Genomic DNA, 18,178 nt, shown 5'->3' on the forward strand with positions numbered 1-18,178 from the left:
AGAGCACCTTTGCTTTTGCAGAGGACCTGGGTTCCATTCCTAACACTCACATGGTGGTTCATAACCATTGGTAACTCCAGTTCCAGGGGATTCAATACCCTCCTCTGATCTCCATAGGTATCAGGTACACATGTGACACACATAAATACATGCAAACAAAACATGGACACACATCTTTTCTTAAAGAAAAGGGCCCATTATAGAATTAAGGATAAACAATGATGGTCTACAGCAGTCAGGAGAGGTGGAGAGAGAAATAATCTCTCTTAGTGTCTTAGTCAGTGTTCTATTACTGTGAAGAGACACCATGACCAAGGCAACTCTTATAAAAGAAAAGTATTTAGTTGGGGCTTGCTTAAGGTTTAGTCCCTTATCATCATAATGGAAAGGATGGCAGCAGGCATGCTAGGCATGGTGCTGGAGAAGTAATTGAGAGCTACATCCTGATGCACAGGCAGAGCTATGGGCTTTTGAGACCTCAAAGCCCACCTCCAGTGACACACTTCCTCTAAGGCCACACCTTATAGCCCTTCTAATCCTTTCAAACAGTGCCACTGCCTAGTGACTAAACATTCAAATATGTGAGCCTATAGGGGCCATTCTTATTCAAACTACCACATTTGGGAATGACATTGAGAACATCAGGCACCTTGCTAGCTAGTAGCATGCTATCATAGATAAGGTTACATTTCTTCCCAATCAGACTGGTTTTTGTTTGTTTGTTTGTTTTGTTTTGTTTTGAGCTGAGGATTGAACCCAAGGCTTTGTGCTTGCTAGGCAAACGCTCCACCACTGAGCTAAATCCCCAACCCCCAGACTGGTTTTTTATTAACCCATATCATCTGATATCTTTAGGCAACTGATTTCCCCAAAATTCCCCTCCCCCTCCACAGATACTAATAGGATACATGTCACAAAACACTTTATTATATAAATGCTATTCCCTCCCCTCCCCATCTAACATACAGGCACTGCCTTAGTTAAGGTTTATATTGCTGTGAAGAGACACCATGAACATGGCAGCACTTATAAAGAAAAACATTTAATTGGGGCTGGTGTACAGTTCTGAGGTTTCATCCATTATCATCCTGGCAAGAAACATGGTGGCACACAGGCAGACATGGGGCTAGAGAAGAAGCTGAGAGCTCTATATTTTGATACACAGGCAGTAGAAGGAGACTGCATCCCATACTGAGTGTAGCTTGAACATATAAGACCTCAAAGCCCACCGCCACAGTGACACACTTCCTCCAACAAGGCCACACCCACTCTGACAAGGCCACACCACCTCCTAATAGTGCCACTCCCTATGGGCCAAGCATTCAAGCACATAAGTCTGTGGGGCCCATACCTATTTCAACCACCACAGACACACATACACATCTTGTCTATCACATTTCCAAAATGGAACAGATGTCAGGGTGTCATCTCACCCCTATACATCCCCCATACATCTGACTCAAGTAAAAAGAGATAAGAAACTGAGCCTTGTGGCACCGGCCAATGAGCTCGGCTTCTGAGGAGGCTGAAGCAGAAGGGGCCAAAATATAAAGTCTATTGAATACCTCAAAGTAGGACTCTCAACCTTCCTAATGCTGAGACCCTTTCCTACAGCTCCTCATGTTGTGATGATCCCCCACAACTGTAAAGTTATTTCATTGCTACTTCATAACTGTAATTTTGACACTCTTATGAATTATAATGTAAATATCTGATATGCAGGTTGTCTGACACATGACCCCAGAGGGGGCCAATGAACCACTGGTTGAGAACCATTGCCTTAGAAGAGATCCAGCCTTAAAATAAAAAGTAAAGGGGCTGGGGAAATAGTTCCCTGGCTGAGCACTTGGGTAGGCATATTCAAGGTCTAGGTTCGATCCCTAATTGGGGTGGGAGTGGTGTGGAGGCAACCTCTCATACACTAAGTTATAAAAACACTCCTTCACTCCTTCTGGTCCACCTTTAAGACCAGGCTTGGAATTAGTGTAGAAGTTTCTGTTACTTGCAGTGTTATAGGAAAAGCAAATTACTGACACACAGATAGTAATAAGTTACAATAAACACATTTGTTTTGTTTTCCTTTTTAATTTAGAATCTTATTAACAATACATTAGCATCATCAATAAAAAACAAAACACCCAGCCATTCAGAAAATAATGTACTAACTGGCCACTACCAGGGAAAGCGCTCTCACTTGACTGCTGGCAAGCCCAGTACACCCTGAACTCTAGAGTCTCCCTCTCGAACAGATGATGAAGCATTCAAGTCAAAGCTGAGCAGGAGGAGTTCCAGGTCTGAGTTTGTGAGGTGCCACCTTGGAGGAGACCCGGGAGCGGCCACAGCCCTCCAGTTCATCCAGCATCGCATGGCTTTGGGATTAACCAGCACAGATTTCTTTTGAGGAGCTGTGATGATTCATCAGCCTCAGGATTTAGTGGTTATAAGACATTCTTCCATATTTAAAAAACAAACCACTTGATCCTCATGAACACATTTTTCATCGCTTCTCCAACTTCTTGTACTTGGCTTCTGTTTGGGGAAGAAGAGGAGTTATATCTTTCAATACTAGCTCTCACAAAGACATTTATTAGGTTTTCAAGCAAGTTCAGATACACCTACTATATTCTTAAGAAGACAGCGGCTTCAATCTCATCATCTACCCAAAAAAAGAGATCACAGACCTGCCCAACTTGGAAGAGTCAAATGTATACACCCTGACTGAGACTCCAAACCATTGACACTAGGTCCTAACTGTGCCAATAGCACATGCTTCTAAAGCTCAGACAGAATGAAGCAAGATCTATTGGCACTTGTCCTATTGGGAGCCTTACTAAATCTTGAAACTGCCCTTCCAGGGACAATCCCAAGTGCCCTCTAGAACCAGACTGGAACACTTAGGAAGTACAAATACACGCTTTTGCTTTTATGTCCATTTCTCCACTCTTCTCCCTAGCCCTAACCCCGCATCTACCTAGCCTAGACAGGTCACACAAATCCCAAACTGAGCCAGGTGGTGAAGGCACACCCTTTTAATCCCAGCAATTTGGAGGCAGAGGCAGGTGGATCTCCAGACTCGAGGCCAGCCTGATCTACAGCATGAGTCCTGGAGGACAACCAGGGCTACACAGAGAAACCCTGTCTCAAAAAACTAAAAGCAAACAAAAAAAAAAAAAAAAAAAAAGGGACAAGAATAAATCTCAAGCTGGCCTCAGACTCACTCTGCAGCCAAGGCTGACCTTGGACGTCTGATTTCCCTGCCTCCACATTCTGAGTTTGGAGCTACAGGCCCACACCAATGTGCCATTTGTCTAGTGCATCTATCCCTAGTGTTCTAGTGGTCAGGATGTGGTGCTCTTAAACCCAGGACTTCATGCATGGCAGGCAAGCACTGTACCAACTGAGCTGTATCCCCAGTCCTTTCATATTTTCCTCTTCTTATATCTCACTTTAGGAAAGCAGTTTGCAAAAATACAAAAGCCTAAAGATAGAGAGATTTAAAATGTCATCAAATAAGCTTTTCACTGTGAAAAAAAATTTTTTTTATTTTACAAATTTTCAGACAGCCTGAAGTGGCGCATCTTGAATTCCTGATCTTCCTGCCTTCACCTCACAAGGGATTAAGGCATATGCCACCACACCCAACTCTTTTCTTGGCTTTTAAAGTCCCAGTAGCTCTTGGGGTGATGCCTTCTACATGGTGAAACTGTTGATAACTACTGCTATTAAACAGCCACTGACAAACCACTGTCTTGAAGCAGCCAACAAGTGCAATGACAAACTAAAAGAACCCACAAAAGCTATCTTGGATAAAAACACCCTCATTCCTTTCTACCAAGTAGATAACAGCCAGAGCCGGCAATCGACACTGAAAGTACTAGCCTTCTCCTCAGAGAGAAGGCGACTCTTCAGGAAAACACCAGTAATTCCACTTGTAAAAGGCATATGTGTCTACATTACTAAGGATATTCAGTGTGGTGAAGCACAGTGAAGAGCCTGGCACGAGGGGCTGGAGAGATGGCTCAGAGGACTGACTGCTCTTCCAAAGGACCCGGGCTCAATTCCCAGCAACCACATGGCAGCTAACACTGTCTGTAACTCCAGTTCAAGGGGATCTGGCATTCTAACACAGACATACATGCAGGCCAAACACCACAGGTATATAAAATAAAATTAAAAACAAAACAAAACAGAGCTTGGCACTATAATCAGACACCTGATTGATGGCTCTTCCATGTATTTTATCATCTTTGTATCCTTAAGTTACTTTTGTCTCTTAAATCACGTCTTTCTTCCCTAGAGGATGGGAATTTTTTTTTTTTTTAAATCCAAAAAATTATGGGCCTGGTGACAAATGTCTTTAATCCTAGTGCTCACAAGGCAGAGGCAGGTGAGTCTCTGTGAGTTTGAGGCCAGCCTGGTCTACAGAGTGACTTCCAGGACGATTAGGGTTATATAAGGAGACTCTGTCCCAAAACAACAACAACAAAAAAAACAAACCAAAAATCACCTCACAGATTAATGGGAGAATAAAGAATATAATAAATATGAATCATTCAGAACAGTGCTTGATAAATCAGTAACTGCAGAAAATGCTACTTAGTAAATAATTAATTCTTCAAGGTTTGTTTGTTTGGCTGTTTTTGAGACATGCTTACTATACGACCTGACCTGAATTTACAGTCTTCCTGCCTCAGCTTCCTGAGTGCTGGGCTTATAGATGTGCATTACCATGCCTAGCTAAGTACTCTTGATCAAATTAAAACAAAGTGGCTAGAGGGATGGCCAGTAGTTAAAAGCCTTATTGTTGCTGCAGAGGACACAGGTTCAGTTCCGTGCATCCACGCAGCAGCTCCAAACCATTTGTAACTCCAAATCCAGGGGATCAGATGCCCTCTTCTGGCTTCCACGGGTACTGCATGCACGTGGTGCACATACATACATGTAGGCCAAACATTGATAAACCTTAAGTGACCAAAATACAAGTGAAAATAATTACCCAGTTTTTTTGAATAAGCATCCAATTTGTAGGCTGCCTGCTCAAGAGCTGCTACCTGCTCCTCAATCACATTGATCTGATCCAGATACGGCTGTAGTCCAGCATCTTGGGAAACAAACCAAATGTCCGTGTACAGCGTCAGCAAGCATAGAGAAAAGAGTAGAAAGTAAGAAAGCTAGAGTTTCCCCTGCTACGCCCAACAAAGACCAGGGTGGGTGACATGAGTGTCATTAGCAGAGCAGATGCTCTGGAAAGACACAGCTGATTAAGCAGGTACATCATCAGTGACCCAGCCAAAGTAAGTCATTCTCCTTTTCAGATTCTCCTTCTCTGTAAAGTTCTTATTCCTTAAGTAATCGTTCTGCTACGGAGTCAGCATCTTGAATATGCCTACACTAAAGATGCCCTAGTGACAAAGGGCATTTTTCAGTGGAAAAATGTCAGACCACTCTAAATTAACATTTTGAATTTAGAGACTTTCTGCTTTTAAAGTAGTCATTTGGGGCTTTGTTTTGTTTTGTTTTGTTTTTTGAGACAGGGTTTCTCTGTAGCTTTGGAGGCTGTCCTGGAACTCACTTTGTAGACCAGGCTGGCCTCGAACTCACAGAGATCCACCTGCCTCTGTCATCTTTTTTTTTTAAGATTTATTTATTTGTTTTATATATATAGTGTTCTGCCTGCACATATCCCTGCACACCAGATGGTGTGTGAGCCACCATGTGGTTGCTGGGAATTGAACTCAGGACCTCTGGAAGAACAGCCTGTGCTCTTAACCTCTGAGCCATTTCTCCAGCCTGGGCTTTCATTGTTAAATCAATTCTCTAGACTTTCATCTCCCACTTTCATTCTAGGAATATACTGACTATATTTAAAGCAAGGTTTAGAAGCAGAAGTAACCACCCCACTGAAGCACACTCATCTTCAGAATGGAAAAAATACTCCTTGGTTGGTAATGCTTTCTGGAACAGGAGCTCCCAGGAGGCAGGAAAACCCTGTTCTCCAAGCACTGGAAAACATTAAGTACAAGCAGTACTTATTCACGCGATGAAAATTAGTACTCACATTTCTGGTTTAAGTCCTTTAGATTTCTGCTGATGTTTATTGCAATATCTTTCATTTCAAGGTACTTCAAGCTTGTTAGCTTATTCATATTTTCCAGGAGTTTATAGTCTTCACTGGTGGCTTTAAAATAAACAGAGAATGGGATGCCTTTAGGGTTTGTCTGAAATTATTGGAATACAGAATTTTAGGTCAAGAGTTCAGGGAGGGAATACAGAAGTTCAAGGGAGGACCCCCAGGTTACTTTCAATCTGTGACATTTATACTTAGCCATACCCTGAACATCTAAGTAGAAACTGAGGCAGCAATCAACAAATAAACTAAGCAATGTCTACAAGACTTTGTGTCGTAGTTAGAAAATGATAAACTCATGTCAAAGAAAAGAGTGGCGAAATAGTCTTGGTACTTCTATAGAATACAAAAATATACTGTGGTGGCACACACCCTTAACTCCAGCATTTGGGAGGCAGAGGCAGACAGATCTCTGAGTGAGTTCCAGGACAGCCAGGGCTACACAGGGAAACATATATGTGTGTGCATGTGTGTGTGTGTGTGTGTGTGTGTGTGTGTGTGTATGTGTGTGTGTGTATAAAATTGAGAGGATTTCATCATATTATATACAGCAGATATAAACCTTCTATGTACATATGTGTATGTGTATATGGCATCAACTAGTGTGTGTATGTGTATGTGCACATACATAGGTATGTGCAGGCTAGAGGTCAATGGGTCTTTCTGAATTGCTATCCACCTTATTTCTTTCATACAAGATTTCTCACTGAAATGGGAGCTCATCAATATTGCTAGACTGGCCGGCGAGTTCTAGGAATCCTCTTACTTCTGCCTCCCTGAAATTCAGGTCTTCATGCTTTCAAAACAATCAGTCCCTGGAACCCAGATGGTGAAAAGAGAGAACTGACTCCCCAAAGCTGTCCTTCGACCTCTACCCATGAACTATGGCATGTAACTACATACATATGCATGTGTGTGGGCGTGTGACGTGTGTGTGTGTATGTGCGCGCACACGCGCGCGCGCGCGCGCGCACACACACACACACACATTAGTAAATTAAAATCTTTCTTCTCAAAAAGCACTTGTGTAAGTACAAATGACCACGGTGGAGAAATAACACTGGCTTAACTTAGTGTTATAATCACTTAGAAACTTTGGAACTTTAAGTATTTATCTACAAAAATTATTTGGGGCTGCAAATGTAGCTCACGAGACAGAGCAATAGCTTTGTATATGCGAAGCCCTGGGTTCAATCCCTAACAACTCACAATGGCTCCATCTCCTGAAGTCAGTCTAGGCCCATAGGAGGTCCACCAGTAAGCTCTTCCTTGGCAATCCTGGTCCGCATAGCCTCTACCTCACAATGCCTTTACCTCCACATGATGCCCCCCTGTAAAGATCAGTCTCTGAGCTCTGGACTCACATGCATGAGGCACCTGAGTGTCTTCAGATAAACCACCCAAGCGTTTCAGTAGCAGCTACAAACAGCCAAGCCCAAACTGAAACAGTTTCCCACATAAACATGGTTCCTCTTTTCAGCTTCCCTATTTTGGTTGACTGTCCCATCCACACTGAAAACCTCCCAAGTGTCTTGGGCTGCTCAATACCCACCTCAACAGATCCTGTGAAGTCTACTTCTGTCATGTGCTCACACCCACACTCTCCATTTCTTCCTTGCTACCTCTTCACTTTGCCTCAGACTCCACTGCTTTCTGAACAACAGCTCCTCTGTTCCTGTTCTCCTCCACATTTGCCCTCTTGCTGCTATCAAATAATAATCTCTCTACAACAAGGGCCACACACTTGGAAGCCAGCAAAAGAATGTGAGTGAAGTGATGCAAGAGTTCATATAATAAACACAAGGAAATCTGTTCCTCTCAGCCCAGCACCCTGTTTACTAATTTTAAGGCACTGGTACAGAAAACCATTTCTAAACTGCAACAAATGAAAAACAACGGTAAAAGAACACGGCAAAGGACACTCAGTGATACTAAAGGAGAGGAACCAGCGAGTAGTGAAAGCAAACCAAATCATATGGCCTTTTTTAAAGGCTGCAAAAATAGGCTGGGATTACTGGTGGGCCCTTCCATGTGGGCTCCTCAGAGTGGACCCAAGCCAAAATAAACTAGTCTTAAACCATTGCCACAGGTAGGTACCTGTGGGCTGTGAGCTCTGAAGAAGGTTGTACAGTTTATAACAATAAAAGGCTTTAGTGGCTGGTTAGACAGATTTTTTTTTAAAAGTCTACAAGAAATGGTTAAGTTACTATTGCCAAATCTTTAGAATTTGCAGAGATAACCCACAAATCTGAATTTTGTTACTCAGTTTCTCTTGTTCAAAAATAAATGAATAATCAGGCTGATAAATTAGTGACTTACAACCCCTCAACATCTCTATTAAGCCTTTCCTTATAGACTCTGGCTCACAAATTAAAATCCCAGATAATTTTTGGGGTTGGGGCCTGTGAGAAGGCTCGGATGGTTAATGCACTCGCTATGAAGCCTGCAGTTCTGAGTGTGGCACTAATGACCTGCCTGGTAGGAGATAACCAGCCCTCACAAGTAGTCATGTGACCTTTGAGTGTGTATATACACACAAATACATCCAAACACAAAGCAAGTGTGATTTTAAAAAAATTCTGGAGAAGCAAAACCGTGTAAGTTCTTACAACAGTGTACATGGCCCAGACTCCATTTTCTGACTCTACCGCATACACAGACACAGAGTGCAGGCACATTGAACTAAATCTGTGTCCCAAGAGCTGATCACCAAATCTTCACACTAACCTACTGGCCTAATCAAATTGCTTGCTGATCCCAACTCTTTTACTAATTGTACCGTTTCCCCCTTTTCCATTTCCTTCACAATCATGCTTAAAACACACCTCCCCTAGGGAGGCACTTCTTGACTAATAGTGCAGAATTTCTGTCGTTAGCTGTCGTTACTACATTAGAAGAGGCCTGCGATTTGTGTTTCTAAAGTGGGTCCTGAGCTTCTCTAGGGAAAGAAGGGGTGGGGCTCTTTTCCTCCCAGTCAACCACTGACAGGCTAAAGCCGCTAAAAAGCACCTGTCAGGTTTCTGCAGAGAAAACGCAACTGCACGACCGGGATCAGCCAGGATGGCGTCTCACCTGTCAGCTCCCCAGTCAAGTATGTGGCCATTTTGGAGAACATGTCTCGGCAGAGCTCATTGATGTCAGCTTCGGCGGGCTCCTTGGCTTCCTCGGCTGTCTCCACCGCAGCGTCATCTGGCCGCGGGAGTGAAGGAGGGCGGGGTGGGAGTGAGTGTGAGTAAATGTTCTATACCCAGCTCTAACCCAGCCAACGCCCCTCTTCCGACGTCCCTCCCGATGCAGTCAAGCCGCCTTCGCGCTGCACCTGCCACGATCTCCAGCCCCCCACTCGCACTCGCCCACCTGAATCGCCAACTCCATTCCCTTGCTCAGGGGCCAGACCGTCATCTCAGTGCCCCGACGAGGCCGACAGGTGCACCCGCTCCTGCATCCGGACCCAGCCCCCCACTAGCCGCTTCATCTCCATCCACGCCGGGTAGTACCTCTAGCCGGCTCCTCGCGTCGCGTCGCAGGGACGCCCTCCGCAGCCGCCGCCATGCCCGGCCCAACTCGGCTTCCGGTTCTGAAGCGTCTGCGCGTGCGCGCCGCGAGCGCCCCGCCCCGCCCCGCCCCGCCCCGCCGCGTGCTCGCAAACTCCCGGCTTTGCTCATCTTGACTGAGTCACGCCTTTTATCAAAGGGCCACGCATGAAGGCGAAACGCAAGCTAAGCCAGGCTATTGTGAGTCAACCCGCTGATGAGAATCACAGTACCTGGTGTTGAAGGTGCGTTCATTTCTGTGGCCATCCCCTAGAACTGTCTGTCACCTGGCTTGTCCCAGTCGCAGCCTGTCTTGGCATAATTCGTCAGCTGGAGTTACTGAAGATAGGTGCCTCCTCCCAAGACTCTAGCACCCTGACGTGTTTCACTCACCAAAGAACGGCTCAGGGAATATCCATGCTTTTGCAAGTTGTCTCCCACAAGCTTTCAGCCTTGATTCTTGATCCTAAATGTTCTCTCCTTTCCCCTTCCCACAAGCCTTGGGTTACTATCAACTCCCTGACTCCTGTTTCTTAAACTGCAAGCTAGCTCCTAGCTGTTTAGTTGAAAGCGCCTTTCTTGAAGGAAGTGTTCATCATAGTTGACACAGTGGTTATCTTGATTGTATTTACTTGTTGTACAAGTCTCTTAGGTTTATGGAATCCTTAACAGGGTGTGAGAACAAGTATGAGTGAAGGGTTTGAACGAGAAGATGTACTGAGGAGCAATGGGAGAACGGGCGCACTGGAGAGGGAGAAGTGGTATGTAACAATTTTCAGGATGCAGGCTCCTAAGCATCCAAAATCTTGGTGTAAGAGTTTCTTGTCTTTTTCTTGGTTATCTTCCACCCACTTGTACTCCCACGCGCACACACACACACACACACACACACACACACACACACACCACACCACACCACACCGATACCCCCTACCCCCAACCTTCCTAACTTGACTATCTCCTCTGCAGGACTCATTCTCCCTAGGTGCTTCATCTCCACTCTTCTCTACAGTAATCATAGTATCTTCCATTTCAAGTATTCCTATGAGCCAGGGCTTCTTACTTCAAGACGCCTGGGACAGCCAAACTCCCTGACATCGACTGGCTCCCACTCTTGTACCTTCCAGAGAGTGCACTCGAGTAGCTTACGTTTTTATCCTGTCTTCTCTCTATAACTCCAGAAGCAAATGCAAGACCTGTTCTCTAAAGAGTTTTATTGAAAGTCACATTGGAACCCCACATTATCCAATGATGAACAGAGTCAGAGACCACCATATAATATTAGTCCAAAGATTAATGAACCCTGACGTCACTTCCATCCTTGAACCTTGATGTCACTTCCTTCCCTGATTCCCTTTGGGTTCTGTTTCCAGGTTTGAAGTCGTCTTGGCTGGTTCTATGTATTCAGTGGAACATCAGAATCAGAGGGTGGGCTCCTCCAGCAGAGCCTGCATTGACTTCACCTTTGAGGGTGTCCCTCTTAACTCCTCTGTTGGAATCTCACCATACAAGAGTCTACTTTCCCCCAGGGCTTCCTTTCCTCTCTTACAAGGAAACTCCATGGGGGAAAAGAAAACCCACACATACACCCATGTGTGCCAATGGCAGATCTCTATACACACATAGGAGAAGAGTCTGATTTACTGCAAAGTAGGGAGACATATCCATCGTCTACTCTTTGGGCTTCTACCTTTTGACCAATCATGGTTGTCCCAGTTCTTTTAGGAGAGTCATTGCCATCTCTTCCTTTTTCTTGTTTGTACTGATGCTAATAACTACAGCAGAAGTAAATGCACAGCACGTGAGAAGCCTGGTAGGATATGCTACTTTTCAGAGCTGTGTGACTACATATAGAAACACCAGGGGCCAAGCCTATACATGCTGCCCAGTTACACACAAAAACATTGGCTCAAAAGGGCAGATACAGGGTAGGACTCCACAGCTGCTGTCATGAGACATGATGCCCTAGAAGTGAGGGGCACATGGAGAAGAGGCTTCTGGGAAGGCATAGAGAGAGAACTTGTTGCCTGATTTTTTGGGGACCTCTTCCATTCTCCTGCCCACCCTGGACTCCCAAGGGGGTTGGCATGACAACTAGGACTGTTATAGGTTCTTCCAAACAGCTAGCTCCTCCTGTTGGAAGAAGAAGGAATAGCTCATTTGAAGGAGTAATTTGTTTTTCTCTAAATCTAATTACAGAGAACCTAGATTCCATAAACTAATGTCTGTGTCTCCCCAAAGTCTTATCCTGACATGATCAATCCCCAAGGTGGCAGTACTAGGAAATGAGGGCTTTGCTGGGTGATGAGGTCATGAGTGTGGAGCCCTTATACAGGGGACTAGTGCCCTTTTTTCCTGCCACTGTATGAGAGAACACATCAAGAACTGAGCAGTCCGTGAAGCATGAAAGAGACTTTCACAGGGTTCTGAACCAGCTGGTACCTTGTCTTAGACTCCTCCCACCCTCCCAAACTGTTGTTTATAAGCAATCTAATTGTTGATAGTTTATTGCAAAAACTCAAAGAAATTAAAACAAAGGCCCTCCTAAAAGGTCAAGGAAATCTATGACTGACTTAAGCAACTTCTGGGCCTGCCCTCCACCTCCGCTGATCTATGGCCATTGTGAGCATTGCTTCCAGGTCTTTCTAGAATGTCCTCCCTAACTGAGTGGGAAATAAGATGGATTCAAGCTGTAAAGAGCTCAGAGGATGCAGCGGAAGGGTACTCACCATTCCTGGGGAGGGAGCCAGGTCCCCTTTCCCCTCCAGCATCTTCAGCTTTGAACCCACAGCATCAACCTGAGACACAATTCCTTCCAGAACATTCTCCACCTGCAGAACTCTCCTTGTGAGCCTGTGTAGGATTTGAGAGAGGCAAGGAAGCAGAAATCTGTGTCTGGATATGTGCAGGGGTATGTCTAGTAGATAATCCAATAGTGCTTGTCTGGATGGGAATGAGGAAGATGAGGCCCAACCTTGAAGGGAGAATCACAGGGGAACAGAAATCCCCCTGGACTAGGAAAGGGAATTGGGAAGGTGTGGAAAGATTCTCAAGAGGAGACGTCATAGCCAGCTATCCCTGGACCCTGCCTCCACATACTTGTAAAATTCTTCTCCAGAAACCCAGCATCCTCCTCTTGTAACTTCTGTGCCCAATTCACCTGCTGGGCTATATCCAATGGACTGGCCTAGGTTCTCAATCTCAGCACTGAGGGCCACCTGATTGGGAAGATGTATGTTAGAGGGGATAAGATGAGTCTGGGAAGCTTTTTAAAAATAATTTAAATTTATTTTATGTACATTGGTATGAAGGTGTCAAATCCCCTGGAACTGGAGTTCCAGGTAGTTGTGAGCTGTCATGTGAGTGCTGGGAATTGAACTGAGGGCCTCTGGAAGAACAGCCAGAGCTCTTAAGTGCTGAGCCATGTCTCCAGCCCCGAGTCTGGGAGGCTTTAATCCATCCTCTGCTGTGAACAGGCTCACAGTCTCTTTGGGCTCCCTTTCTTGCTGTTGTCTCTCCCTGTCTCTGATTGCACTGCCCTTGAACTTTGTGACCTACACTGAATAGGGATGGAGCAGGTATAGTAGGATCAGTTTCAAAACTCCAAGAGAACTGTGTCCTCTGAGTTCTTTACAGCTGGAATCCAACTTATTTCCCACTCAGTTAGGGAGGACATTCTAGAAAGACCTGGGAAGCAATGCTCACAAGGATCCTCCTAGAGGATCATCAGGGACGATCTTGGGGACTGGCCCCTTTTGCAAAGCAATGGTTCTGACCCTTGGCTACATGCTGGAATCACCCGGGAAATTTTAGAAAGTTCTAATGTTTCAGCCCTACCACCCAGAGCTTCTGATCTAAGTGGTCTAGGATGTGTGGCCTGAGAGTGTGGCTGCTTAAAGGTTCAGTGGAATATTTAATATGCAGCAGCTTCAGAACCGCTGTTCTAGAGAGTTCTTTCCTGCTCATTTTTAGGAGGGTTTATTTTGGGTATGCTGGAGAGGGAGGACAAGTGAGCAATGTGTTCATCCTTCCTCCCTATCACCCAATCCTGCTTACTTACCTTCTCCTCTTCCAGATCTTGTTGCATCTGTGCCTGCTCCTTCTCATCCAGAACCCGATTCCCATCCTGATCAAACTTGGTGAAGGCAGCCGTGAGCTCAGATATCTCATGCTCTGCACGCCCCAGTCTAAGGAGAACAAGGCGATGAAGTAACCATAATCACTCAAATATGGCCTCCCCACCAGTGATCACTCAAATACAGTCTCCCCGCCCTTTTACTAGACTCTTGTAAGAGTCTTGATCTCTGGGTCTTGCTTTCTGGGGAAGAAGAGGATCACACAGGAAGCCAGTATCTTTAGAGTCTAGTGATTCTACCCCCAAGAAGTTCTTTCACATCTTCTTCATGTTCTGACTCTTGCTGACTGGGTCAGGCCCTCAGGAGCTCACACAGAGATGACCACATTTCTTTGCTTCTAGATAGCCTGCTGCCACCCCCACTAGCTTCCCTTACACTCCCTACTCCTGAAATCCATCCTCCATAAAGACAATAATTGACATTTTAAAATGCAGGTTTAATACCTGAGCATGGTGGAAGATGTCTATAAGTCTTAGGTACTTGGGAGGCTGAGGCTAAATGAAAAATCAAATCAAGTTCAAGGTGAACTTGGATACTAAAGTGAGACCAAACTTCAAAGTAATAAAATGTAGTAGAAAACACACATCTAAGAGCACCAATTCCTTGCTTTAAAGTCCCTCCTGAGAACCCTATTCCTTGGATACAGTGGTGATGTTGAAGGTTTTACCCAACATGGCCAAAGGCCATGGCCTCAATTCCTCCTATAACTCACCATTCATTTGGTATCTTAGTGGTGCTCAGCTACCACACTGGCTTTCCTCTGCACGTCCATGTGTAAGCTGGGCATTCTTTAAAACTCTTTTCAGCCATCACCTCTTCCTAGAAGTCCTCCTTTAATCTCAAAGGGGATTGATAGCTCTTTTTACTCCATGCCTCCCTATCTTTAAGTCACTGCTGTTCTTGAACTTAGTCTATCTTGGCTTATTTGCTTACATGCCTTTGAGCTCCTAAGAGACAAAGATTTTTGTCTCATTTAATTGTGTCACCCCTACTCAAGCCTGATCCACAGATGGTCCTCACAATATATTTGCCCAATAATTTGGGTGGGGTTTATATAATAATAGGATAATTATACTGTTACATTAGGTGTAGGAATTGTTCAATAAGGTCCAGAATACACACATGCATGCGCGCGCGCGCGCGCACACACACACACACACACACACACACACACACACACACACACACGATTGTCAGAAATCTGGAAAGCAAGGTCATAATTCTGAAAGTCAGGATTAGAAAGACCCATGAGTCAAGGTCAGGAGCCTTAAATGAAGACTACAGGCCCAGAGATTAAGGCTTATCAGCAAAAGATGTGTAGTTGAGGGTTACAAACTAGACTAATTTCAAATAAGGTTGGATCTCTAGTTGCTCACTCCCTTAAAGTGTTGGTGAAATCTTCAAACTGGATCTCTGGTTCCCCACCCTTCAGGACCTTCTGCACATCTGAAACCTGTTCCTTCCTCAGGCGCAGCCTTAGTAGGGTCTTCTTGTAGCTCTGAAAGGAAAGGGAGCAAGCAGGAGTCCCCACAGGGTCCTCACAGCCATCAGCCTCCCACCTTCACCTAAAAATCTCAAGCCCCCAGGAGCAAGTCAAAGGCACTCAAGAGCACAGACGCCTGCGGCACCAGGCAAGAACAGACTACCCATGGTGTATCACCTTGGAGCCAAACCCAGAGGGAGACATGCTCCTCAAAGACACTGAGGAGTTACCTGTTTCAGGAGGTCAGAAAGCTGTAACTCATCCTTCTGGCCAGCCAGCTCCTCTTTGACCTCTGAGTATGTGTCATTGATGATGGCCAGGAACATGTTCTAAAGGAAAAAGTATGGACATGGGTTTTTTGAAACAAGATCTTTCTGTATAGCCCTGGCTATCCTAGAACTTGCTCTGTAGACCAGTGTGGCCTCGAACCCACAGAGATCTGCCTGCCTCTGCCTCCCCTGCTTGGATTAAAGGTGTGCACCACCATGCCTGGCTTGTGAGCCAGGTTTTCACTTTCAACCCCACTAAAAGCACTGAGCCTTCTTACTCTATGTCCCACACACATGTTAAAAAAAAAAAAAGCCAATGCTTTCAATATCAGCACAGCAGTCCACCCATACCTGCCTCTCAAGAGCCTTTTGGCACATTTCTGTTAAGGACAGATCATGTTCCTTCATCTGCCTGAGGTTCATTCTCAGATGCTGCAGAGACCTTGCTAAACACCAAGATATCCCAACATATGCCATGGACCCACTCTCCTCAAGGGCCCACCAATCACTGAAGGCGTCATTTTTTCAATGTGAAAGTACAAATGTGCTCTCTTTACCATCGACCCCAGTCTCATGCCTGTGTCTCCATCAGTTAATCAAATAAGGATAGTTTCCTTTTATATTAATAAAAACCACACTCAGGGACTTGGAGAGATAGCTTGGCACTTAAGAGCACTTGTTGCTTTTACAGACGACCATAGTTCAGTTCCCAGCACCCATGCCATAGCTCAAGCCATTTTTAACTCCAAATCTAGGGAGTTCAACTCTTTTTTAAACCTCTGCAAGCACCCGGTACACACATGCTGCATATGCATATATCATACATATAAGCAAAACACATACACATAAAATAAATAAACCTAAAAAATAAATCTTAGATATTTCCCAGTTGACAAGAGAGAACTACCAGCAAACACTGGCAATAGAGACCATGCCATAGAGGAAAGGGCCTCTTGGAGAACAGGCAGAGAGGCTTCTAGAGGTCTCTGCTGCTCCTCACGAGGCATTTCCCCGCTCCCTTTCTATCCTTGGAAGATGAGAAGTCGGTTTTCCTGGGGAAAGGTGCGGTTTCCTTTCTGTCCCTCACGCCACCTGGCCATCTGGTATCCTTGTCACCTTAACCAGCTCTCAGAAATCCCAAAAGAACTCCACCTCCACACACGTGCCCCCACGCTGTGAGAAACCTGTCATAATCCTAAGTGGGGGGCGCGTGGGGTCAAAGCCCCACTTGGAGGCCCTCTAGGTCCCCAGCCCTCAGAAGGACCCTCACCAGGAGCACGAAGAAGACGAAGAAGACAAAGGTAACGAAGTACACAGGACCCAGGATTCGGTTGGCATTGTTGATGGCATTGTAGTCAAAATCCCCAAGGATTATCCGGAACTGAGTGAAACTGAGAGATCAGAGCAGGGCTTCACTCAGAGCCTAGACAAACATTTGCCCCAATTCATACCCCACCCCACTTTCCTAACCACAAACAGACCCCTCACTGCACCTAATGCAATAAATGCACTATCATAGACACAGATGGCCTGTAAATTACGAGCACAAACTTTAGGGCACTCTCAGGAACTTTAAGCATTGACACGCCCATTCACATGCCCCTCTTCCCTGAGTTGCACACACCCTGGGAGCTGGAGAGAGAGGGGCCCAGGGGTGGGGGGTGGGGGCAGAACACACACATGCAGTTGACGAAAGTGCTAAAGTTCTCCACTTGGGTCCCAAAAATCAGGTAGCCAAGCTGGGCATAGGCGAAGAACACGATGAAGAACATGACAGCGAAGCCCAGGATGTCCTTGGCACAGCGAGCCAGTGTGGAGGAGAGCTGGGTCATGGTTTTGTTGAAGCTGATGTACTTGAAGATCTGCAAGGGTCATGGTGAAACAAGAGAAAAGGCAGAAAGCATGGAACACTCCAGGGACCGACGGAGGCACCAAATCAGACCAAAAAATGAGACCCACGTGGAGGAAGGTAAGTTAGAGCCTTGGGCAGAGGTGGGAGGCAAGTCCCGGGTACCTTGATCCAGGCAAAGAAAACGTTGACAGCATTCATATTGTTGTACTGTGTCTGCCAGAAGGCCAGGAACTCAAAGTCTGCATAAGTGTCTGGCTGCTGCAGAAGCTTTCCCATCAGTCGGTTTACTTCCAAGGTTCGGAATATGTGGAAACCCACAGCCACAATGGAGAGCTGTCACACAGGAGTCATGGGGGCAGGGTGTCAGAGAAGTCAAAGGAACCTTAAGGGGAGTTCAAAGATGAGCTCCCAGAGGAGAGCCAGGGCAAGAAACATTCTCTGCTGAGATGTTCACTAACTGAGGTTCAGATGGGACAGAGTCGGTGACCAGGGAGCAACTTAAATTCCCTACAGCCCAAGAGAAGGCTTTGGGGCCATAGGAAATAGGAAGGTTGTAAAGAACTACAGGGAAGTGGTACTGAGGAATATGATGTCTCCCCATCCTCATCACTCCCAAGCCTTGGTCAAAAGAAATAAATGTGTGGGCCAGTGTGGTGATATTTTAATTGTGCTGAAATGTGATTTTATTTGTATGTTAATAAAGTTTGCCTGGAGACTAGAGGTCACATAGCCATAAACAGGAGCTAGGCTGTGGTAGCACATGCCCTTGGTCCAATTG

At 45.4% G+C, this 18,178-nt stretch overlaps 2 protein-coding genes across 3 annotated transcripts in view; both read right to left on the reverse strand.

Moving 5' to 3' along the window:
* Window positions 1-1,684: 1,684 nt before the first annotated feature.
* Window positions 1,685-9,701, reverse strand: Bloc1s2 (biogenesis of lysosomal organelles complex 1 subunit 2). 2 transcript variants are annotated; one of them, XM_036191779.1, is made up of 5 exons: window positions 9,485-9,618; window positions 9,200-9,316; window positions 6,059-6,178; window positions 4,997-5,101; window positions 1,685-2,529 (listed from the first exon to the last, which is right to left on the reverse strand). In XM_036191779.1, the coding sequence occupies exons 2-5, from the start codon at window positions 9,240-9,242 to the stop codon at window positions 2,498-2,500; spliced, it is 300 nt and encodes a 99-aa protein (XP_036047672.1). In that variant the 5' UTR covers window positions 9,243-9,316; window positions 9,485-9,618; the 3' UTR covers window positions 1,685-2,497. The 2 variants fall into 2 exon arrangements, with proteins under 2 accessions (XP_036047672.1, XP_036047662.1); XM_036191769.1 differs by lacking the exon at window positions 9,485-9,618 and adding an exon at window positions 9,625-9,701 and having other exon boundaries at window positions 2,066-2,529.
* A 2,008-nt stretch (window positions 9,702-11,709) lies between these two features.
* The window catches only part of Pkd2l1 (polycystin 2 like 1, transient receptor potential cation channel), a 28,667-nt gene continuing 22,198 nt past the window's right edge, over window positions 11,710-18,178 (reverse strand). The window contains exons 7-15 of the mRNA XM_036201153.1: window positions 17,563-17,733; window positions 17,229-17,410; window positions 16,819-16,939; window positions 15,510-15,608; window positions 15,173-15,294; window positions 13,721-13,847; window positions 12,760-12,878; window positions 12,390-12,513; window positions 11,710-11,793 (exon numbers count right to left, since the gene is read on the reverse strand). Coding sequence (XP_036057046.1) covers window positions 11,764-11,793; window positions 12,390-12,513; window positions 12,760-12,878; window positions 13,721-13,847; window positions 15,173-15,294; window positions 15,510-15,608; window positions 16,819-16,939; window positions 17,229-17,410; window positions 17,563-17,733 — 1,095 coding nt within the window. The 3' untranslated portion in view covers window positions 11,710-11,763. The remainder of the gene's footprint in view (window positions 11,794-12,389; window positions 12,514-12,759; window positions 12,879-13,720; window positions 13,848-15,172; window positions 15,295-15,509; window positions 15,609-16,818; window positions 16,940-17,228; window positions 17,411-17,562; window positions 17,734-18,178) is intronic.

The sequence above is a fragment of the Onychomys torridus genome, chromosome 1, assembly GCF_903995425.1.
Source record: "Onychomys torridus chromosome 1, mOncTor1.1, whole genome shotgun sequence".
In the NCBI taxonomy this organism is placed as follows: domain Eukaryota; kingdom Metazoa; phylum Chordata; class Mammalia; order Rodentia; family Cricetidae; genus Onychomys; species Onychomys torridus.

Bases quoted from the DNA above. Each gene is read 5' to 3' on its own strand.
- Bloc1s2 (XM_036191769.1), bottom strand. From the start codon at position 9,679: ATGGCGGCGGCTGCGGAGGGCGTCCCTGCGACGCGACGCGAGGAGCCG. The intron at 9,317-9,624 runs GTACTACCCGGC...TCCCGCGGCCAG, and splicing joins ACGCGAGGAGCCGGCTAGAG to ATGACGCTGCGGTGGAGACA. The intron at 5,102-6,058 runs GTGAGTACTAAT...TTGTTTCCCAAG, and splicing joins AAAGGACTTAAACCAGAAAT to ATGCTGGACTACAGCCGTAT.